This window comes from Phyllostomus discolor, chromosome 12 (genome assembly GCF_004126475.2).
Source record: "Phyllostomus discolor isolate MPI-MPIP mPhyDis1 chromosome 12, mPhyDis1.pri.v3, whole genome shotgun sequence".
Taxonomy (NCBI): domain Eukaryota; kingdom Metazoa; phylum Chordata; class Mammalia; order Chiroptera; family Phyllostomidae; genus Phyllostomus; species Phyllostomus discolor.
This window is the reverse complement of record NC_040914.2, coordinates 70,804,018-70,828,064: the sequence shown is the minus strand read 5'-3', so window position 1 is coordinate 70,828,064 and position 24,047 is coordinate 70,804,018. Positions and strand designations below refer to the sequence as shown.

General features: G+C 45.4%; 1 protein-coding gene across 3 annotated transcripts in view; it reads right to left on the bottom strand.

The window, feature by feature from the left end:
- Nucleotides 1-3,574: 3,574 nt before the first annotated feature.
- Nucleotides 3,575-24,047, bottom strand: part of GAN (gigaxonin) — a 62,694-nt gene continuing 42,221 nt past the window's right edge. For all 3 annotated transcript variants that reach the window (XM_028502053.2, XM_036012260.1, XM_036012259.1), the window contains 3 exons: nucleotides 23,897-24,028; nucleotides 15,752-15,861; nucleotides 3,575-15,663 (listed from right to left, as the gene is read on the bottom strand). In XM_028502053.2, coding sequence (XP_028357854.1) covers nucleotides 15,482-15,663; nucleotides 15,752-15,861; nucleotides 23,897-24,028 — 424 coding nt within the window. In that variant the 3' untranslated portion in view covers nucleotides 3,575-15,481. The remainder of the gene's footprint in view (nucleotides 15,664-15,751; nucleotides 15,862-23,896; nucleotides 24,029-24,047) is intronic.

Sequence of the window (24,047 nt, the reverse complement as noted above, 5' to 3'; positions counted from 1 at the left end):
GTGGTGTACACACACAAGGACAGTTGCAGAGAGACCGCAGGCCCAGGTACCACACAGACCTGGGTCCAATTCCCAGCTCTGCCTTAGGTGAATGATGTGACTCAGGGCAAGTGACTTAATGGCTTGTGCTTTTCCCCGTCTGTTAGGGAGGGTCACAGTGAGCTCGCAGGGATGTTGTGAGGATGACAATTAGCAGCAAAGGGCCCACCACGGGGCCTACGGTGTTAAGCGTCAGGGTGGGAGGAAAGACAGCTCAGGGGAGCGGACACCCCAGGCAGATGACACCCCCTGCTCCTCCGCCCTCCCTCCCCGCCTCATAGCTGCGCTGGGGAAACGGCAGCTACAGCGGCTGGAGAATCCGGTGGGCCTGGAATTCTTAGTCAGTTTCCCCTTTCCTGGCCGCAACTGATAAGTATATCCTGCTGGATAAAAATACACCCACCCTTACCGTAAGATTCCCAGGCTGGGAATTCCGTCAGCACCCGCCTCCCGCCCGGGGAGTCTGGCCCCACAAACAGTTTAGGAGTGGCTGGGGGTCCCAGGCAGCACCAGTGGGCTGGGGACTTGGCCGCCCTGCCGTGCTCTGAGTCGGGTAGGTGGCTGTGACTGCTACTGGGGAGGCCACAGCCTGGGCTAGGGGGTGGGGGTGGCACGCGAAGCGCGGCTCCTCTCAGCCCTGTCTGGAACCAGGGGCCCTGACGGAGCGGAGAGACAAACGCCGAATAACCAGCACAGGACTCAGTGTGTGCCGGCGTGGCTCTTGGTGCCAAGGCAGCTCCTTTGCTTCTCCCTGTGGCCCTGGGGCCTGAGGTCCTGTCACTGTCCCCAGGACACTGAGGCACAGTGGGTAAGGAGCTAGCCAAACAAGGAGTTGGTAGTGGAGACTGGATTTGAACTGCAGTCTGGCATTGAGCTGGTGGGTTGAGTCCTCTGGAATCTAATTTAGAAAAGTAGTTCAAAAGGCTCCTTTCGACTTCCTGACGGTGTGAGAGACCTAACCTGCAGGTCCCCCCACACACAGACTGACACACACACAGGAGTCCATGCGGAGGGCCCCCTCCCGCACACACCAGACCAGAGGCCCCTCCGGCCCGAACCTCGTCACCCCAGGGACATCGACAGGGCACGCCACCTGGGAAATGAAAGTGGGTCCCCCAGCTCCTCAGTCTTCCCAACACGCAGGATTCACGGTGTTGATCTTTTTTTATTTGCTCCTTGTGTTCTCTCCCTCCTTTTACTGTTGAGACGAATGTCACAGAACACAAACCATTTCCAGGTGTGCAATTCGGTGGCACTTAGCACACGTAGTGTTGTGCACACAGTCTCATCAGCCTGAAGGAAACCCTGTGCCCTCCTCAGCAGTCACTCCCCATCGCTCCCGGCCCTCACCACGCCCCCCCTGCCCCCAGCAACCACTCACCTCCTGCCGTCTCTGGATTTGCTTATTCGGGACACACACATGGCATATCAATGGAACCCTGCACTAGATGGTCCTTTGTGACTGGCTTTTTTCACTCAGCACGTTCTTCAAGGCTCAAGCGTGTGTCAGTGCCTCGTGCCTTTTAATGAATGAGTAATAACAGTCCACTGCATGGATGGACCACATTTTGTGTGTCCATTCACCTACCGGAGGATGTTTTATTAGGGCTCTTCCTTCCTTCTGGCTAGTGTGAATAGTGCCGCTATGAACATTTGCATACTAGTATTTGAGTTTGTTTTCATGTCTCTTGGGGTCATACACCTAGGACTGGACTTGCTGGGTCACGTGGTACCTCTGTTTAACTTGCTGAGGAACTGCCTGGCAGCTTCCCAGTGGCCGCACCGCCCTACACTGCCACCAGCAATGTCACGTACAAGGGTTCCGACTCCTCCACGTCCTTGGCAACACTTATTTTCTGTTGTTGTTGTTGTATTATTGTTGTTGTGAATCCTAGTGTGTGTGACATATTTATCCTTCACTTTGAAAGCGCTGGTTTTATATAATGAGGAATCACTGCCTTCGCCCTCCAGACAAGGAAGTCTAGGGATTCAGTCTCATTTTAGAGACAAGAAGGGAGGCGCTGAGAGGCTCCTGGTGGGCGAGTGGGCACAGCCAGGAACCTCGGTGCTGCTGGCGGGGGCCTGCGCGTCTCGGGCAGAGCTTCGGGTTCCCCAGTGACCGCAACCACGCCCTGCGCATCCCGCGGTCCAAGGCACTGGCGTCTGGCTAAGACTTGGACTAAAGAAAGTGCTCCACAGCAACCTTCGCCCTCCCCGGTGATAACGAGGTTCACAGACCTTACAACCTCGGTGTAGAAGGCAGAAACAAATTAAAACCAACTTCCAAAACAACGTTATGCCCTGCTGTACAACTGGAGATGAATATCCCATTTCTTCTTTCTGTGTGACTTTAGGAGTGACTCCGGGGGAACTTTATAGATCTAACTTTAACGTCACTGGCAGACTCTCTAAGGTCTTTGCCCCTCGCCTTCAGTGGAGACCTGCTTTTGACCTTTTTTTTTTTTTTTTTTTTTTAGTACCACTGGTCCTTGTGGGTTTACAGTCTCTGGCACGGTAGCAAGAAGAAATGATAGAGAATTCTAGTCCCCAGATGGAATGTTCCTATATAACTATACCCTCGACACCAAGGTTCTCTACTGCTCTCAAGTCTCATCTCTTCCTTCCAGGGAGAGGAAACGAGGAACTGTGTGGTGGGGAAGACAGTGTGGAGAGTTGTCTGATGGGGTTGGAGGGCGCCAAGGCAACGACTGGGCGCATGGCTGCCAAGGATCCAGGGCGCTGACACCCAGCGATTTAAGTGGTAGCGTAAAAAAGGCAACATTCCAAAGACATAAACCACTGTAAAAATTAGAATCAATTAGAATGCCTTCCCCATCAAATTGTTTTATTAGGTTAATTAAACAGCTTAAAGATGATTCATTTTGTTCTGTACCCTTCTAGAAAATATTTCAAGTTTTAAATGAACTTCCAATACATAAAACAAAATTACTTTACCATACACAAATTTCAGATCAAAATACAACACTCTGTGTCTGTTTTCTTACAGTTATAAAACCCAGTCAATACAAACTACATAAAAAAGATAAAACACTTCCACTGGTCCTGGGCACGAGAGAACAGCACGACGGCAACACGTCCCGCAGCGCGAGTCCTGCGCCCGCCCGCGGGAAGGGGCCGCCCGCAGGCAGCCCGCAGCGGCGGGCACGGAGACTAGGCGCGCGCTACGCGATGGAAGAAAGTGAACACATCCTTTTTGCATCAGTTGTTACTTGTAAACCATAAAGCAACTTTGTAAGAAAGGTTACTAATTCAAAATTACTTCAACTTCGCTAAATTTCATACAAGCAAAGAAATAGGAAATTACTCCACAGAACAAACACATGTGAACCACAGGACGCCCGAGGCGCGACGTCTCACCGAAATCACAGGAGCACAGCATTTCTCTACTACACTACCGAGGGGGGGGGCGGGGGGGTGATAGTACAAGTTGCAACCTCCCGGTCTTCTGAAGTCTCTGTCTAAGATCTTTCACTTAGCTTACCTATTTTTCATTGCAAATCCCTGTTTTCTCAGTAGTTGGTGTCTCTTTAAAGATCAGGATACACCTTATCACACACAATACAACCTAGCCTGAATATATCCCCAAGTAGACTTCCCAACTTGGAATCTTACTAAATATTAAATATTAATATTAAAACTATTCTGTATGTACCATGTAAGAAGATACAGAGATGTTGGTTAAACAAAGATCTGTGTTTAACAGAGTGAACTTTGATGTGGTGTTTGGGGAATTTGGTATTTCTATGGTATTCACAAGAATTTCCTTATGGTACTGAATATAATAAAATGGCACACCAAGAGGGCACTGAGAACTGGTTCTCGACGAGTGTGGCTGTTGCGTATGTGGCACCTGGTGCCACAGAGGCGCCAGCTGACAGGAGCGACGCTGGCCGTTCACTGGCTCCGGGCCCGCCGTGAAGATCAGCCACAAGTCTGAGAGTAGGGCTGAATTACAACCCTGTTTTAAGGAATCCCCCCTTAGAATAGTTTTTTCTCTTGTGGCAGAGGACTGACATCAGTGCCAGGAGACCAATGGGTGTGCAAGTTTCATGGGCGGGTCTTGGTCAGACAGGCACGGCGGGATGAAATGAAGTCTGCCGGAGCCCGCTGCGGGCGCTTCTGCAGCAGTTTCTGGTGAGGATGGGAGGAAATGGGAAGGGAGGGGAGGTGCCTTTTTTTAAGTCTGCTGATCACCCCCCACCCCGCCCCCGTTCTATGGGTACAAACTGCAGAACTGGCTGCAACAGTTGTTTGAAATTTCTGCCCAAGCTGTGATTATTTTTTGATGATTGTCACAGTTCCCAAATGGTGTGATTCAAAACAAAATGAGTACGACTCTGTCACTGGCGGCCTGCAGGGGCACAGGGGTGAGGAACCAAACAAAAGCTGTGTTACAGATGAGTGAAAATGAAAAGATCCCGTCGGCAGAAAAAGCCCCTGATTAATTATTAAGCAAGTTTCCTAAATACCTGTGCTTTTCTCAACCAAAGGCCACCGACACATTTCCCACCATAAAACGATCCAGCCCATGGATTTGGGGTGATCTGTTTTCAGGCAGAATTTTGAGGTGCCACATAGGAAGACAATGCTATAAACCCACGTAAACCAAAGGCTTGTTTTTAAGCTGATGATACCCCTTTGCTCCATATACTACTGCCTACATAATTTTTTTACAAAGCCTAAGAGTCTAATTCAGTGAGCATACGCTAGATTAATGATAATAATAAATTTTTTTTTCCTCTGGTGTTTCTTCTGCAGCAAAAGCTCCTTTTGAAAAATATATGAAAAGGTCTCTCTTATTGTAAACAAGCACTTCTAATCTCTGACTCTATACACAGTTTGGAGCGCAGCGCTCTCTAGCCAGAGCTAACGAAGAGAAAAGCGAACACGGGCCTTCCTCTGCTCTGACCAGTGCCGGCCAGACTGGTGCGGACCAGAACCCACACGGGACACCCTGTGCAGGCCCGTGGACACCGTGGCCGAGCTCGTTCACGCCAGTTTCCAAGAGCTCCCGGCCCTGAGCGCAAGTCTCGGACGGTCCGGGCCCACACAGTGCCTCCCGGCCGGTGCTGAGGTAGTACGTGTGGCGTCTGGAGCCCCCCTCCTGCCTCAGGGAGGAGCCTTGAGGGCCTGCAGGGCACATGTGGGAGGTGGGAGCCACCTGGGCCCCAGGGAGGCTGTCCTAGTCTACAGTTGCTTAAGGAGCCACAGATCTGTAGTCGGTGATGCCACAGGCGGGGAGAGGCTCTGGGCCCCCAGTCCTCACCTGGCAGGAACAGAGGGTGGCAGATTCTGGGAAGCTTCCGGGGCCTGGGCCACAGGTCTGGCTCTCCTGCAGCCAGGACGTGCTGGCTGTGGAAAGGGGTAGTCACAAAGCCCAGGCCAGGGACTCCCAGAAGATGCCTTTTTAAGAAATAATATTAGGCTAATGACCTGGGGCACTAGAAGAGCCCACTCCCCTTTAATACATAACTCAAGCGGTTAAAAAGTCAGGCTAAGACAGTTACGGGGTGAGGAACAGAGGGCAAGGCAGGTATGCAACCGCCAAGGAAAGTGTGTAAAGCGAGGACTCACACAGGCCTGAAATGACCTCTCCCACTCTGGCGCAAGTCCCTAAACTGGCATAAAGAAGTGCCAACCAGTGGAAGGGCCTACTTCCTCAGAGAGACCCCCCCCCCCCAGCAGTACCTGTGGGCAGCACACGGGGAAAACAACACGGTTCAAACCAAAGGTTATCATTAAGCGAGACGCCTTCGGAAAGGGGGAGCAAGCACATGGGGAAAACAGCCGGCTCCCTCCCGGGGACTGGGCTGCATGTCTCCGTTCGTGCCTGTTTCCGGTCTCAGGGCAGAGCCTTCCTACGGCAGTGGGGGCAGGAAAAGACACAAGGGTGCCCTCCCCGCCCTCCCGTAGCTGAGAGTAGATGGCACTGAGCCTTCACAGAAGAGGGGGAGACCAACCACGAGAGGGACCAGGTCCTGTGGAAACTGTTCTCAAAGGACAGAATGCAAGTTTTATCAGCTTTCTGGAATCTGCAGAGGTACTAAGTGATTAAAACAAAAAAGTATAGAAAAAGCAAGAATCATTGTTCTAGTTGACAATCTGGCTTTAGGGTGATCTCTAGAAAACTCTTGTGGAAGCGCTGCTGAAGACAGCAGGGGCTGTTGGCCGTGGCTGCGAGCAAGAGACAGTGAGCGGGCAGGCAGAGAGGGAGCGAGGGGAGAAGGGAACACGGGAGAGGGCACAAGTTAAAAGAACCAAGACTCTCCTCCTCAAAGACAACGTGAAAGTTAAGGTACCAACATTATTATTTTTTCTTCTTTACTAAACTGTTCCCAGAACCTCTTGTTTGCAAGGAGCTTTGGAGAGCATCAGCCGTGCCGTGCCACAGGGCAGGGCTCTCTGCGGAGCGAGCCAGAGCTGCAGGGAGTCACCCTTGGGAGCCCTTCCACAGACGAGCGTTCAGGACCCCCGGAAGCACCACTTTGCCATGAGGCGGGCGATTCCACTTGAAAGTTCTAAAACGACAAAACTCTGTCTCTCTAGTTTCTGCCTGCTGGCCAGAGCCAGGCACTCTGCAGTAAGCCCACCTGTCCTCCCAAAGGCTTCGCTCCAGGTCGGAGCCTCGGGCCTTCAAAGGCTCTCGCTACAGCGTCCAGAGCGCCCAGCGCCCCAGTGGCCATCCTCAGGGTGGCCCCCAGACCTGCTCAGGTCCCCCAGCGTGCGTGGCCCGGAACTGACAGCTACCTCCATGCGGGCCCTGGATGGATGAAAGCAGCAGAACAGACTTCCATTTCTGGTCATCAGCCCCCACACAAACACGTGCTGTTATTTTAAACCCTGGCTTATGTTCTAAACATCAAGGGTCAGCCCTGCAGCCCCACCGTTTTCCTTTCTTTTTCGATTAGGAACTATCTTCTCTGAAGCTAGACGGAAGGCTTTATATTTAGCTCTCTTATTAGACTAAAGAGCACTGCAGACCTGAACACCCAACACTTAATCCCTCCCAGCACTGTTTCTTTTACCTTTTTATGAAAGTGATTAATAAAAACATTAAAACTGGACACTGTTAGAGGACCTCAGTCCACACGAACAGGGACCCAGTCTCACCACGGCCACCGTCTGGGTGTTCAGTCCGTTCCATCTATAACTCAGCCCTTTCAGCCCTGTTTCTACTTCCTTTTCTCAAAGGAAATTCACAGAGATATTAGGAACGACTTTATCGAACGCCTTACTGAAGTCCGGATAAGCTGGGCACGTCACAGCCTGACACATCTGCCAGTCCCATAATCTGAACTGAAAAGTGATACTAGAAAAGGATAAAAGGGTCAGGCAGTTCACTGTTGTATCTCGGTTAAATAACCCTTCTTTTCTGAAGGTACAAAAGTTCTACTCACTCACACACACACTCACACCAGAATACAAATTTCGTTAGCTTGTTTTTAAGTTTTGCATCGCGTCCGAGTTAAGAGGGAATAGTTTAGGTCTACTGATCTCAAATAGAGATCTAGAAAATATCTCGTTTATCTGACCAATATAGTCTACTACTTTTGATATTTTAGGGGAAAAAAAGGAAAAATTCAACCTTGGTAAAGAGTTTTAAGTATTACTACGGGGCTTCATTAGGCAAATTCTGAATCAAGGGTTACTCATAACAAGTCTAAACACTGTAAACACATATTTTGGGATATTTCAGCTATCCAGAATCATCTTAAACTTAAATATTAGAGAAGCAGAAGGTGTCTAGAAAGTAAATAATCTTATGGACACAAATATACATTTACTTGGGCATCACATGGCAGCAGCCGTGAGAATGAGGAGTGCACCAAGGCCAGGGAGGCTCAGCACGGGGCAGCCCCTGCCCCACAGGAGCTGACGTAATCAATGACCAGAGGCCGAGATGAGGGTCAATGGCAGTCAAGGTCATAACCACCACCACCCTTTGTGTGCAAGGCCCCAGCGAGCCCGAGCTCTCACCATCACTTCCCCTACTCCTCACAGCAGCCCTAAGAGGCAAACACCCATTATCCCATACTTCCGAAGGTAGGAAACCAAGCTTTAGGGTTCAAGGGCTTGCAAAGGTCACGAAGCCGTCAGTGGTAGAAGTTGCACACCCACACGCACCTGGACCACAAGCCCACACCTGCCCGTAACCACTAGGTCTGCTCAGGAAAGTACGTCAAATGTTTACAGATGGTTTCCTCACAAAAATAATTACAACACAGTTAGGAGCTCTAAAGGGCCTGGGTTCTCTTGAAAACCACCCAAGAAAATGTCTCCTGGCCTGCTGCCAGGACCACGGGCGCTCACTGCTGTCACCTGAGGGGCAGCTGCCACTCTACTGTCAGGAGCAGGCCCCATAAAAGACTCTAAGAAGCACGAGTGTAAAAATGAAATCTTATTACTACATAAGGAGAGTCAAGTTTTTAAATTTTATCTCCTAAGTGAAGTTATTCCTAGTATGCTAAGTTTGCAGGAACGGGCTTTACACTTCTGGGCACTATCCCTAGTTCCCATAAGAAATCACCCCTGAAAGGTCAGATCTGTCTATGAGAACCGATGGGCCTCGCAGCTTCTTCCCTCAGCGCCTCGGTGAGCTGACAGGGCCCCAGGGAGAAGGCACACACGGGAGGAAGGGAGGGACATTTCGCCGACACGGGGAACAAACCTCATCACTCACAATTTTAAGTATAATGCAATTCTTTGTTGTTCGGCCAACCTCAACCCTGCACCTGGGCGACAGACAATTCCAGTGGTGTGTTTTAAAGGCCCAGGTTATCAGAACTAAAAGAGAAGAAGAATCTAGTCATGAGCCTATATTTTCATCAACATGAAAGACTCATGGGAATCCAATTCATGAAAACGCATTTAATAGATCCTCAAACTGCTCATGATAGCGCCTTACAGAAAATGAAAAACAGTAGCCCCAGGCATCTCAGTTCCAAACAGTGGGTCAAACTCCTGACAGATTTCCTGCCTGATGCTAATGAGGATGGAAATCAAACTATTTTACACAGCAGTGGTGTTGAAATATACTACTTTCCTACATTATGAAAACACAGTCTTTTGAAGACTCTTTAAAGTTCAAGTTGAGTTTCAAGTAATCACTCTGCAGCAGCTCTAGGAGAATATCTATTCCTCCTGATTGAAAGTGCCTATTAAAAAAAAAAAGCAGTAAAATGGAAAATACACCTTAGAGAATTGTATTCCTCAAGGCCGCTCACTGCTTGCTTCCAGGCTTTTGTCAAAGGACAGAATGTGTTGAATTCTTTTAAACTGGCAGGGGATCAAGCACAACACCACACAATGAGGTAGCCGAGAACAGAGTTTCTCCTATAAATACCAAGAACAAGGGAATAAGTGCATGTAATTCTCACCCAACTAAACAGGAAACATGATAAAGCAAGCTTCAGAGAGTCACATTTAAACCAAGTTCATTGGTTTAACTTCAAAATATATGATCCAAGGTTCTTAGGTGCACCACTGTAATTGTAATTGATGAATAAGAACAATAAAAATAAAGCACTTAACTTATGATTTGTACTGCAAGTAAACTTCTAATAAATGTCATTCACCAACCAGAAAGCAAGATGAACCTGCACCGGCTTGGGGTCTGAGTTACCTGAAGGGGCCTTTTCTTGACAAGGGTCCTGTCCACCTGCTCTCTATCTCTTTCCAGCTTGTCCTAGCAGTGCGCACCAGGGCCTGGCCTGGCGTCTTGCCCCTGCTCGCACCTTCTCCAATTCACATTGCAGCAACTTCAGAATTTACGACTTTGCGGGGCGAGGAGGACATTAACAACAAAAGTTATAATTAGCCCAAATTTCAGTTGAGTAGCACTTTAAAAAACATAGCTTTTATTTCAAAAATAAAACAGAAGGCAACAGACATTTCCCACTAGATAATCACATAACGTTGTTTTAGATATCTGACTATCTAGAACTTTGTTGTCAGGTATTTGAAAGAGATAGAATTTAAAGATCAATTCACTTGCAGAGCTTTGATGACAGAATTAAGAAAGAACAAACTTTCCTAAACTGTAGGCGTCAGGCCAGAGAGCACAGTCGTAAGTGAGCTCCTCAGATGTCACATAAACGGAACTTTTGTAATGAGACAAAGTTGGTATGTGTGTATGTTTAAGTTAAAATGATAACAGATTTCCTTCTGAAAGCTATTAAAAAATTAAAAGTTATCAGCTGGCTTGCCAAAAAAAAAAAAAAAAAGTCTGTAATTCAATACCACTGAGACTTCACTGCCAGCACAGGCAGAACAAACTCTCAAACTGAGTTCACGCTCTTCTCAAACACGGACAAGTGGGGGACTCCTCACCTGTATACCACGAGTTTCTATAATTTCTGAACTGGCTATAATGAATATTCAGGGTTACTAAACAGCTAGCAAAGTATTTTCTTTAACATTCTAAGACACGATTCCCTTTCCCTTACTGATCACCTTACGCGTGGCCAGTAAAGGGAGTTTATATATGAAGCTTCAGCTCTTTTACAGTAAAAGCAGCTTCTCTTTCAAACACACTTATTACTTCTGTTCCTACAGACTTAGTAAATTCTGAAAATTCCTATAACTAGACAAAATCAAAGATCTTTTATTTTATATCTGTGCAGTTTGCAAAAAAAATATGTTTGGGGGTTTAATGATTATTAGATGATTATAAGAATCCTGTCTGCCTAGAAAATGAAGTGAGTCTCATAGGCTGAACGGCGAGATGACAGCCCAGAGGCCTGGGTTCTGCCTGTGGCGAGGACTCCCGTGTGCAGCGCAGTGAGGCTGCGTCTACTGGCCTCGAGGGCGGCTCCCTGTCTAGTAGCGAGCCCTGCGCCTTCACGCAGAGGCAAGGATCAAAGCAGTACGTTCTGGAAAAGATTTTGAGCCCCATATAAAAAGCCATAAATAACACCCAATAGTAAACGTGAAAAATGTTGTTGGGCGTGCTGAGCAGAGGGTCTCAGAAGCCCTGCAGACCAGATAGAAGCCACAGGGCGGCGTGTCACATGTCAGGCACCCTGCGCTTCTTCTGTGCTGGGCTCCCACTTTATAGGCCAGCACACCTGTGCACAAACTTTCTCACTTAAAATCCAGAAAATTCTAAGTCCCCCTTGGAGGGTACTTGGCAGCCCCGTGAAACACATCACTTGGAGCACAGCACGCCACATTCACTGGTCCAGCATTCACTGCTCCAGCCTTCACTGCCTGCCTGCTGTGAAGCTGGGATTAGCAGATGACTAAGGTGCGGTCCCTGTCCCAGGAGTTTGCAGTCCAGAGGGAGAGCAGTGTTCTACCTGCCTCACTGTTAAGCTCCTCAGAAATGCAAGCAGAAACCTTAGTAGGTGCTCAATAAACATTTGTTGATTAAACCTAGGGCAGGCTTTTCTACACCAATCAGAGTCCCCTCTCTCACTGGCTCCCCCCAAAGCTCACAAGCTTGAGAGGGCAGCCACTGAACAAGAGCAGCCTCGTCTTTCCCTTCCACCAGGTGCTTTTTAAGGGGGTGGGGGGTCCCAGCACTTGTTAAATTGATGCAATGTGCAGTGTAAGTGCACCTTATTCTTTCCCCAGATAGTCAAATGTCTTTATCTGACCAGAGGAGGCTCCTCTTGAATCAAGAAAGCCAACATTCTGGAAGGAATATTGCAGTGTTTTCAGTGGTCCCTGGAAAACATTTCAGGGTCCCGGTTTGGTTTGTTCTAATAGGAACATATCAAATGGAACCCCAATGGACCAAGGCAGCTAACACATTTCTCTGAAAGCCGAACTTACTGCCATGGGTAACTGAGATGCACGGCAAAGGCAGCCCCACCCTCACCATGTCAATGTAAGGACTGTATTTCCTGTGCATTGCCTAGGGAACCCCACACAGAAATGATTTAAAAAGGCACTTCTAAAGCACCACTGAAGAAAGTGCCATCGTTAAAGTGGTAGTGCAACAGGACAGGACACTTCAATACAGACAACACGCCACCCAGCATCCCCCCTGAATGTGCCTTTTTGGTTGTTACAGCTTGAAAAAAGCCCACCGTTAGCTATTACCTCCTCACAGCAATGAAATAATAAGTTAACGAAATACACAATGAATTTAGAAATTTCTTAGGCCAAATCTTTATAGCATACCAACTACTAGTTGGCAAACATTGTTAATCCCACTAAAGAAAAGAAATGCAAACACCAAGTAAAACTACAAACTACAAATTTATCAATATTTACACTCAACGTGAGTTTAACACAGTAGTATGAACTGAAGGGCCACAGGCTCAAGAATTTATCAGAAGCACCAGAAAACAGTAATATATGTAGTTTGGAACTACAATTCAAAAGTAAACATATACAAACGGACTTACCAAGTTGCATAGCACACACACGTGTGCGTGCACGCACACATACACACACACACACACACACTCACTCTCGCCCTCACTCTCACATCTCTCTTCACACTTTTTCCTTTCACAGGATATAAGCACTATCAGAAATCCCCCTCACAAAACTTCATTTTAAATTAAACACTTAGAATCTTTGAAAAATCTACATTTGGATGGGCTAAAGAAACAAACAAATCTACTTTAGATTGTAGCACAGGGGAGATCCTTTAAATGTACTCACTTACTCTAACCTGAGACAACTTTCCTTCTGTTGGTGGGATAAGGAAAATAAATTGCACTTCCCCCAAAGATATTATATTTAAAATTTTAAGATCTAGCCTCAGCCGCCAATTCCAACATATGCCTGGTAAAAGTGCCTTATGGAAAAAGAAGTATCAAAAATTGATCGAGAAAAGATGTTTCAAGTCATAAGTGGAATGTTAAAACACAAACCTGCATGAAATGAGTTAAAATTTATTTCGCAATACTGAAATAACTGTAATTTACAAAAAAAGGTCATGATTAATTTTGGAACATAATAAAATTAAATACATCCCTACACTTCAACAAAATATTTTCATATTTATATATATATATATGTATATATAGAGTAAAAATCAGTTTGGCACTTAGCAGCTTTTGTTGGTTGTTGCATCCCATATTATGTGGCAAATTTATTTTATAAAATATTCCCTAATTTCTGCAGCTGTCATGTCAACAAACTGAATTTAAAAAAACATAACTTTGAAAAACAAAGTGCGGGGCACTGCCAAGGTTACGACACGAGCCTGCTCACTCCTGACCAACGAACCCTCTCCTCGGAGAGGCCCGGCGTAGGCTGCGAAGAGTTTAAACTTCAGAACTTAAAAAAGAGAGAACTGCTGACTGACATGGCTTTAATGAGATACCGATTACTACTGTAACGTATCTCAACTGCAGCTTTTGAATGCCAAAGCTGTGTTCGATACAAGATCCCTTACTAAAGAAAATTCACTTTTTCAGCAATTTGTTTTCTCTAAAACGAATACCTAATTGCAAGAAGAAGGTTTTCTGTCTGTGCAGTGGCCATGGAGCTTGCTTTGATAAAACATCCAAAGCATCACTGGGAAAGTGTGCAGACAACAGCGGACCCACACGCAACACGAAGGGAAAGGGCCGGCTTTGATTTACAGGCCCAACTGGACCGTGTTACTGAGACATGTGGCAGACCTGGCCTCGTGCCTTTGACAGAGAAGAGAAAGACCTCACTCCTTCTTTTACCAAAGTCTTCTGCCAGAATGGAGCATTAATGTGCCACACATGACATTCTGCAGAACCGCCACGGGCGAGGCTCCTCCCAGCAACTCTGGTAGCACTGTGTTGTTGACTTCTAGTGGGTATTTGAAACGAAAACAGAAACAAAAACCTCTCACCCTTTTTTCTATTCATGGTGGGAAAACACAAGCAACATTTCACATGCATGTTAATAGCATACAAACATTCCATATAGGAAGTTTCCTAAAGAAATTCCTGTCCTCAAATTTACAACTACCAGATACATTTATACATTAATCTTTAAGATAAAACACTGCTTCTTAGAGCCATGTTCTAAGAGAGGGGCGGGGGAAAGCTGTAGGAAACAATTAAAAAATGAAGAATTCTATATTATTAAATTGATCAGAAATCTGATATTGCATAAAATTCAAAGGATGAAGTAATCGAGCACTCTGAAGTCCCTGATTTCACACTAATGTGGTCTAATTTGAATGGAAAACAAAGTATCTTACAAGAGAAATGCTGCTAATGACAGACCCTCCCCCACAGCGGGATGTGGGGCAGAGCGGCGTGGGAGTGAGAGGGGAAAGGAGGAGTTTGCTCTACGATGAACAGAATGAAATTAAGTTGAGGTAGTTTATTCTACCAGCCAAACTTTATCGTAATTTGTCTAAAACCCTTACTGGTGAATGGCATTGAGGACAGTCTACTACAAAGACTAGATTCTGAACACATGTTCCCATTCTAAGACAAGTCTTCAAACCCTAAACTGTAGTAAACGAGACTCTGTGTGCTTTCAGACAGATTATTTTTAGAAGTTTTGATCCCGTTATATTTTGTCTGGACTGTTTTTGTTTTTTGTGTTTTTTGGGGTTTTTTATTTTATTTTATTATCATTTTGTGTGTGTGTGTGTGGTCACAGCAGACCGTTATTAGTTGTCTGATTCAGGTCTTTCTGCTGTAAAATCTCCTCCTCTCTAATCCGCTCATATCCATAAAACTATTCTGATTACTCGAAGGGGAGACTGGCACTGCCTGAGATCCTTCGCAACTCCGAGAGTGCTGCCCCAGAAACTATGGCGGAACGTACCTTAATCTAGATTCACACAGAAGTTAGCAACTTCCTTTAAATTCATACAAGGGCTGCAACCTGACTTGTTAATTTACTGAGGGTTACTAAGATAGAATGTCATCAAAGAGAAATTTTATCTTAGTTTCAATTTATCATAATATAGTTTAAAAAAGATTCTTAGCACAGAATACTAGTAGTAAATGGAGACTAGCTGGCACACCGTCCAATCTAACACTTGAGGCACAATCCTTAATTTGTTGGGCAGGGTTAGGCGTAATATTTCCTTCCAAGTGCAGGACAAAAGCAGTCTTGGTATGTTTGGATATGTTGATTTGCATATACGGATTTTTGTTTGTTTGTTTACCAAAGCCAGGTACACAGCAGTATACCTTCAGGAAAGATGCACCTTAGTATTTTAACTTCAATATTTTACATAATTACCGATTCCCACCTCCCTCTTCCTTTTGACACCATCTAGCCTCCATTTGTCTATAGACACACCTAACTGGAGGAACCGATTCCTCCCAGGTAGTTTTTGAACAGTTACATGTTCTCCCAAACAAGAGCTGAAGCTCAAGCGCCTAAGCATTATAAAACCACCAGAGTTACCACACAAAGCCTGGCACGCAGAGCAAGTTTAGGCTGCCATCTCGGTCCCCCTTGTGTAGAGCCGTGTGACGGTGCACTTGGTCAGGAGCTCTGCTTCCGCTCTGCCTCCTCTTCAAGGTGAATGAACACGGATACGAAATAAGCCTTGCTGAAGCTGCAGGCGGAAAAGCTTGCAATTTGCAATACGTAAGGCTGCACACCCAGTGCGGCGGAGGTCGGATGGAAGGAGTGGTTTAGTGTGGTGCCAGGTTCCAGTGCTTCTTTTAAACTCACGCACGTAGTCGTAATTGGTGCCTGAACCACAAAAATAAGCAGTGGTGAGACAACATGCTTTGGAATCACTAGGAAACAGTTACAGTAAAAATCACCCTAAGGTCCTTACCTGTGTCAAGATCTCCGATAACATAAATACTGGCTCCTATGGGTACAGCTCCATAAACAAAAGAGGAACTGGCGGGGATGCATAAATTCTGGTCATGAAGGTAGATCCACCTGAAAACAAACAGAAGGACAGAGTTAAGGGTGACTACCAGTGACAACAAAACTTGGTGAGCCTCCAACAGTACTAGGCACCGTGCCAGTTAACCTCAACCCCACCCCCCACTTCCGGGGAACCTCTGATTTGCTTCCTGTCACTACAGGCATTAGAGGTTTGCCTGTACTAGAACGTCATATGTATTGAATCATACAGAATATGCACTTTTCGATATGCTCCTTTTGTTCAGCATAATGTTTCTGACATATCCATGTTGTTGCCTGCATCACTAACATTTCTTTTTCTTTCCAAGTAGTATTCCATGATGTGGACATACCAGATGTGTTTGCCCATTCACCTGCTTGTGCTCATCTGGGTAGTGTCCAATTTTGGTTATTTTAATAAAGTTGTTTTGGATATCAGAGTGCAAATCTTCTTTGTGAACTTATGTCATGGACTTGCATGGTTATATAGCTAAGGATATATTTTACTTGATTAAAAAAATGCTTGTTTTCTAAAGTGTGCCATTTTGCATCCTGATTAGCATGTGTGAGAATTCCAGCTGCTTGGCATTAGTGCCAGCTTCGATACTGTCAGTCTTTTCCATTTTATCGAGATTAATGGAATGCTGTGCTCTGAAGACTAATGACCTTGAACATCTCTGCATGAGTTTACTGGCCATTTGATATATCTTCTTTTGTGAAATGTCTGTTCAAAGATTGCCTCACTTTTAAAGTTGCGTTTTCTGTCTCCTCATTGAACTGTAGGATTTTTTCTGTTCATGGGTATAAGGCCCCTGCTACATAGGTTTTACAGATATTTTTCTCAGCATGCGGACTGTCTTTTCATTTCCTTAATGGAGCCTTTTGAAGAACACAAGTTTTCCATTAGGATGTATTCCAATTCATCCTTTCATTTTCTTTTCCAGCTCATGCTTTCTGTGTCCTTCTAGGAAATTGTTGCCTCTTCCGAGGTTACCAAGGTTTTCTTCTTATGCTGTTTTCTGGAAATTTCATGGTTTCAGCTGTCACAGGTCTTATGATACATTTCAAGTTAATTTTTGTGTATGGTATGAGGTAATAGTCAAGGTTTTTTTTTTTTTTGTACACAAATCTAGTTGTTCTAGCATCATCTGATGAAAAGATGTTTCTTTCTCCACTGAATGGCCTTGGCACTTCTGTTGAGAATCAATTTAATTTCCACTAACAAGATCCGGGATTCTGTGAAGAAGTGGCTGATTCCACAGCTCAGAGGGAAAACACAAGATGAGCCTGGAGCATCTTGCACTGCCAGAGTGAAGTGCTTAAAAAAGGATGGGGTGTGTCAATGAACACAGGGACTGATATGAAGTAATGGCCAAAGCTGGGACAAATTGAGCAACAAAATAACAATAATATTAGATTTATAACTTAGAGTCAAAGAAACACCCATGAGTCCATGCTGATATAAATAAGTGAACATGTTAAAAAATAGGGAGAAGGGCTGGGTCTTCTTTACAGAATTCCAGTTGATGGAATGAAAGAAATGAAATGACCATGAGGCAAACACAACGGTAATAACCACTGCAGGCCAGTCCACTGATCAGTGCTAAACTAGTGGTGAGAATTGAGGAAAAACAGTGTGTGCATATTCTTAAACTCTCTCTTTCAAGATACTCATTCATTAATTGCAAAGGGAAAACTAGTAACTTCATAGTGGGGAAACCCAACAGATATCACTTCGACCAGGTCATCGAGGTCAGCACCACCAGCAAATAGGACAAAATACTGACATTGTTCCCTCTCCGACGTGTCACAGAGACAGGCACTGCACCACAGCTATGGCATCCCTACCCACAATGCCTGCCCACAGCCTAATCCAGGAAACCATTAGACAAACCCAATATAAGAAACATCCTATTAAAAAAACTGACCCATAATCTTCAAGGGTATCATGCACGAAAGACCAGGAAAACTAGGGAACTATCAAACACGGAAGGAGACTAAGAAAACACGATAACTGAGTGCAATGCCGGACCCGGGACTGGGTCCTGGAGAGGAAGAAGAGATAACAGTAGACAAGCTGGTGAGATTCAAATAATGTCTGTCTTTATTCAATAATATTGTATGGATGTTAATATCCTGGTTTTAATACCTGTACCATGGTTATGTAAGATGCTAACATTAGGAGAAGATGAGCGAATGGCTTATGAGAACTCCATTTTTGCAAATTTTCTACTAGTGTAAAATTATCCCAAAATAAAAGTTAGGGTGTTTTGTTGTTGTTGGTTTTTGGGTTTTTTTTGACTTAATGATGTTCACTTAGGGTAATCTGAGCAATTTCCCTTCAATAGCTAAAGGTACAACCAGGTCATAACTGACCTCGGACAGACCTTGGGAATGCACCTAGCGTACTGAGAACATGCAAGTCCAGGCCGACACTCGCTGTGGGAGCATGCAGGTGTAAGGGCATTATTGCCCCGGCATCTCTAACTCTATGATATGAAGTGTCCAATAAGCCAGGGGTGTAGGTCCTGAGCACCTCGATGCTAAATACAAATGCAAAATTATCTCACTAAGAACAGCTGTTATTTCAATGAACATTCCTCTAAGTTGTTATAAAGGAATAGCTTCACCATTTGAATTTCAAGAAAGATGGAAGCAAAATGATTTGTCCAAGATCCTGTAACACTTCATCTACCACTGACTCATCCAACACCTGAATGTTGACTGGTATCCAACGGTTTGCTGGGGCTGAGAATACAGTTTGGCTTCTGCCCCCAAAATACCTCACATTAATAGGAAAAGTGAAAAATCTAAGAGCTCTCATTAAAAAAGTGAGAACAGGGATCTGAACAGACCTATGAAAGAAAAAGTCTGGAAACGTCAAACTACAATAACTAACTGGCTTATTCACATTACATGTTTTCAGGGCTAAACGTACATATCTGAACCCTGACATTTAATCACTTCCTGGGCTCTGAATCAAACCAGCGGAAGAGAACCTCCATGCGCCATGTGCGGCTGAAGCATGCTCGCCGGACCAGCGCCAACAGAGACACACACACGACTCTTCCGAGCAAACCCACTGAAAGACCACGCGTGCACTCAGCAGGTTCGCAGTCACTTCTAAAGTAAGACAGGTGTGACTACATTATCTCCTGAAAAAGCACATCAGAATACAGGGTATTTTGGAATGATTTTATAGAGTTGAGAATCTAACAGAATCCCTCCCTGGAATAATTAAAGCTGATCTATGTAAATGATCTACCAAATCTGGTCACTAGGTGATCTATTTTATGTAATGCTGAGGCTTCCAGTTAAATAAAACTAACATGAAAATTTAACTGGAAGATATATTTGCTGTTGCTTACAAAACAGGTATAAAAGGCACATGGTTTTCCATTTCTTTTTCTACCACGTACCCCTCGCTGACCTTGGGCAATGTAGCTAAGGCAGTCTCTGTTTCGTCATCTGTAAAGCAGGGATACCAGACACCATCGCCAACCCCAAGTGAGTGTTGTGAGGGGGGAAATGAAACTGCCAATGTGAAGCACTTTGCATGGTGTCTAGTACAGAGCAGGCATCACTGTGTGGTAGTAATTTCTGTAATGAACAAGGCAATATTACGCCTTTAGTTACAAGGTTTTTAAATATAGGCTTATCAGGACTTGGAGGCTACAATGATGACTCTGCTGTTAACTCAGAGGTAAGAATACTCCCTGAGAATGACACTTTAAAATCTAGCAGGGCTCCACAGCGGTGAGCTTCAGAGGGGGAAAGCAGGAGGAGAAAGACAGGCAAGAAGGGGAGGAGGGAGGGAGAGAGGAGAGAGAGGAAAAAGGGAGCTTCAGTGAGGTTTCTGCTTTTAGGGAGGAAAGATCTCTTGACAAGCTGATCCTCCTGCAAGAAACAGCTACGGCTCTGGACAAAACACAACACACGACTGCCTGAGGGCTCTGCAGTGTGAGCAAAAGCAGGCAGGTTTGGGGAAGAAGCTGAAGGCTGAACAAGCACCTCACCCACACAAAGTGGTTCCATTCTTCGGAAGCTCTATCCGAGGGCAGTGGCTTGGGGCAGCTGAAACCCTGAGAAACCTGCCATCTTTCTGGCCACTGGAACTGAGGTAGATAACGCATCATGAAGCGACCAGAATCACCGAGGTGCAGTGTGGGGTCTCAGAAAGGTGAGAGGTAGAGAAGAGCCCCTAAACTTACATGCATTCACTTGGCTCAAGTCTTTGACTGACCCCGGGACCACGAAGGCTGGTAACTACGGCTTGAGGGACAGAACTCTGAGCTGCCACCCGCTGTGGATGTGACAGCTGCAGACCCAGTCTAACCGAGGCCACTGTCTGCTGAGGCTCCTGGAGCAGCACTCGGACGCAACAAGGCCCCAGGGCCTCAGCGACGTTCTGTTCACAATGTCCAGGGCGCAACCCAAAATTATTCAACAAAAGAAGAGCCAGAAAAATAAGAACTCATTCTCAAGGGAATAAACAATCAACAGATGCCAACTCTGCATGACTCAGATGCCGGGATTATCTACCAGGCAGGGACTTGAACGCAGCTACCAAACTATGCTCAGTAAGGGAAAGGACAATGTGCGTGTGGTGAAAACACAGGAGGCTTCAGCACAGATATTTTTTTTAAAAATGAGAACAATTCTCCCTGAAGAATTTAGGAAAGGAGGAGCAAAATAAACCCTAAGTGCAAGGAAAGAAAGAACACGGACAGAGGCAGAAGCCAGTGAAGCAGAAAACACACAGAGGAGGAAAGTCAAGTCCACAGCGGGCTCCTTGGAAAGACAAAGGCAACGGGAGGCGCTGTCAACAGGGGGTGCTGGAGCAGCCCAGGCCCGGTCCTCTGGCTGAGCAGAATCGGCTTTGTTTGGAAAGTAACAAGGAAATAGGAAGGATCTTCGGCAGGAGGATGAAGATCAAAATGACACCAGTGGTTCAGAAGCACACGCAGGTGAAAGGTATTCGAGAAGACTGGTTAGAAGGCTGACGACACCGCACGCAGGGAAAAGAGTGCTCCGGGAGGAGCAGAGAAATAAAGGTGGGTGAATGTGAGAAATAGTACAGAGTTTCAAAAAGCAGAGAAGACTGGACAGCGGAGGAGACGTGAACTGAAGCACAGGAGAGACTCGAAGATGACCTTTCTGGAGGGTGGACAATGGGGAGGGGTGGCATTAGCAAAGAACAGGAGCACGAGGAACGGACACAGAGACACCGCCCTTCTGACGTAGCACCTGGTTCCTACGACTAGGTTTAACTTATGGCGATGTCTTTGCTTTCCTTCAAACAGTGTGTGTTCAGTCAGAAACACAGAAAATGATAAGATATGGCATTTTTCCAGGAAAGTTTTAACCTAAAAATAGGGAACAAAGGCAGGAAAGACAAGAGATTACTTAAAAACAATAAATGGTATCCGATCTAATACAGACTGTTCATCTGGCAACAGTTTCCAACGAATGCAAATATAACATACTTGGAAATATCTGATGATCTTTTAAGAAATAAAAATGTTATTTTCTTTCCACAGATACTTATGAGAAAGCCTACACCCTTAGGGCAATAAAGTATGGTAGCTGAGAAGGCTGCCTGTGGGGCCGGAATGTCCAAATTCGAATGCAAGCTCTGCCACTGCATTTGGGCACAGACTTAACCTCTCTGTATGTGGATTTCCTTATGAGTAAAACAGGAATAAAAAAGCATCTATATCGCAGAGGGCTGTTGTGAAGGTTAAATGAGTTAAATGTGTCCATACGTGGTACTCAGCAGTATGAATGTGCTTAGTGTTATCTAAGCAAGTAAGACTCTATCCAGCTGAACCTTGGACAACACGGGGGTCGGGGCACTGACCCCACCCCCACACAGCTGAAAACCTGTGCATAACGTTGACTCCCCCCAAAACTTAACTACTAATAGCTTACTGTTGGCTGGAAGCCTTACCGAACATAGATAGTCAGTTACCACGTATTTTGTATGTTATATGGATTATATGCTGTATTCTAACATTAAAGTAAACTAGGGAAAAGAAAATATTATTAAGAAAATAATAAATAATAAAAACACACTTACAGTACTGTATATATTTATTGGAAAAAATCTGCGTTTAAGTGGATCTGCACAGTTCAAACCTGTGTTGTTCAAGGGTGAACTGTATGCTATATTGACGGGAGAAACTAAGCTTTCTTCATTCTGTTTATGAACTAACACTGAAGAGCTTAGAAATAAGAAAACTAAAGATACATGAATTTTATTTGCAAGTGCATTTAAATACCATGGAAGGAGCAATTCTCTTATGTGTGACAATTATGAACTGAAAGCAATACATTTGCATTCAAAGCTCATCAACTATAAATACGAAACAACCTGATAGAAATATAAAGGTTCTAACAATTTATAGCCTGTCAAGGGCAGACTGAGAGACTTTACAGCCACATTTAAGTCCTATACAATTAAAACAGGCACAGAAAAAGGTCAAGTTGTATGCAACCTTTACCACCCCAGTGGGTCACAGCTCCCTAGCTGGTACTGTCCACACAGTAATTATGAAAAAGGCTTCTAGCGTCACTTTATCAGAAGCCAAACACACTGACCGCTGCTTGCTTGTTAATGAAGTCGGGCAGACCGTCTCGAGATTCATTTGGGCAGGAAATTAATATGCTACAGTCACACCTCGGTACTCATGGGCTTCAGAACCCATCAAACCCTGTACTCGGTGCATTTTGAGAGAAAAATGTTTCATCACGAGTCACCCCGCTCTCGTGACGCGTCTGTCTCACGGCAGTCTGGTGCTGGCCGGTGGCACTTGTGGCGAGTCCCAGCACGAAGTAACGACAAGTACCGAGGAGGCACCACTGTCCTCCACACCTCGGACGGTCAGCCCTCACGGTGAAACCGTCTTTGAAACTTTGCCCCCTCAGCCCCACCATAGCAGACATCCTCTAAATCGCTCTTACACTGCGTCTAATAAATAAGTTTTCCTAAGGCAGCTGACCCTTGTAATTGAAGGGGGGAAAAGGCTATGAAAATATTCTAAATTAAAAAAACATTAAGAGTTAGGTAACATTTATACCTCTTTCTAAAATCTTAGAGGTATAGGTAGCTGTTCACTGTCCTAACCTAAAACAATATGCAAGTAAACATTACATTACGGCACCCCCTTCTGGTATATGACTGAAACACTATCACACAATTAAGTTTAGCCTGGCAGTTTCCCTGTAGGATTTGAACATATTACTGCAATAAGAATACTGCTTAGTGGTTATAACAATAAAACGGGTGAGAGAAGGGACGAGGGGGGAGGTTGGGAGAATATCACCTCCTCTACAGGACACACGGATATGTGGCCGCCTGCCAGAGGTAGTCAGTCTCGACACCACACTTCACCCATTTAATCAGCATTTTAGGGAGCGTCTGCTACAGGCTGGTTACGATGCTGAATCCAGGATTCAAAGCCGGCTGAGCTGGACCTTGCCCTGGCAGAGCTTACAGTTAACAATCCCACCAAGAGCGAAATGTGTACAGAACGTTAGGGGATCACAGACTGAGGAACCCAAATCAGACCTCTAGGGAGTGATACCTAAGGAGAGCTGGGAAGAGGCCAACTTAACGGGATAAATGTGGGGAGGGGAATTCCAGGCAGAAGGAACAGTGTACAAGCACAGGGCTGAGACCACCAGGACACAGCTGAGGGGAAAATGACACTCAGTGGGACTCCAGGGAAGTGTCTGGGTCCAACAGTAGCAGAAAGAGTGTATCACAAAAGGTCAAACATGCGAAGTGAAGGGGTTTAAACTTTTTCCCAAAAGCCACAAGGAGCCAATGAATGCCTTTAAGCAACAAGGTGTCAAGGTCTGATCTATGTTTTAGAAACACTTTTGTATGATTTCCCTTAAGTCACCAATACTTCTGAAGTCACTGAATCAGTATCTGTTATGCACTACGCATATGTCCAAAACAGAGTGGATAATTCCATGACGTCACTTGAAAACAAAACTAAACAAACCTACACATGACTTTTAAAGGCAAAAGAAAAAAGCAGCAGAAGCCATTCGTAATTACCTTTTAAACTCATCATGGTAGAATTCCGACTTGCACGTCACCATCTCGTTGGTGACTGGGACGTCCTCGCGGCCTCGGACGCCACCAAACACGTACAGCTCCATGGCCACCCCACAGGCCACCGCCCCGAATCTGCAAGGACACACAGCCC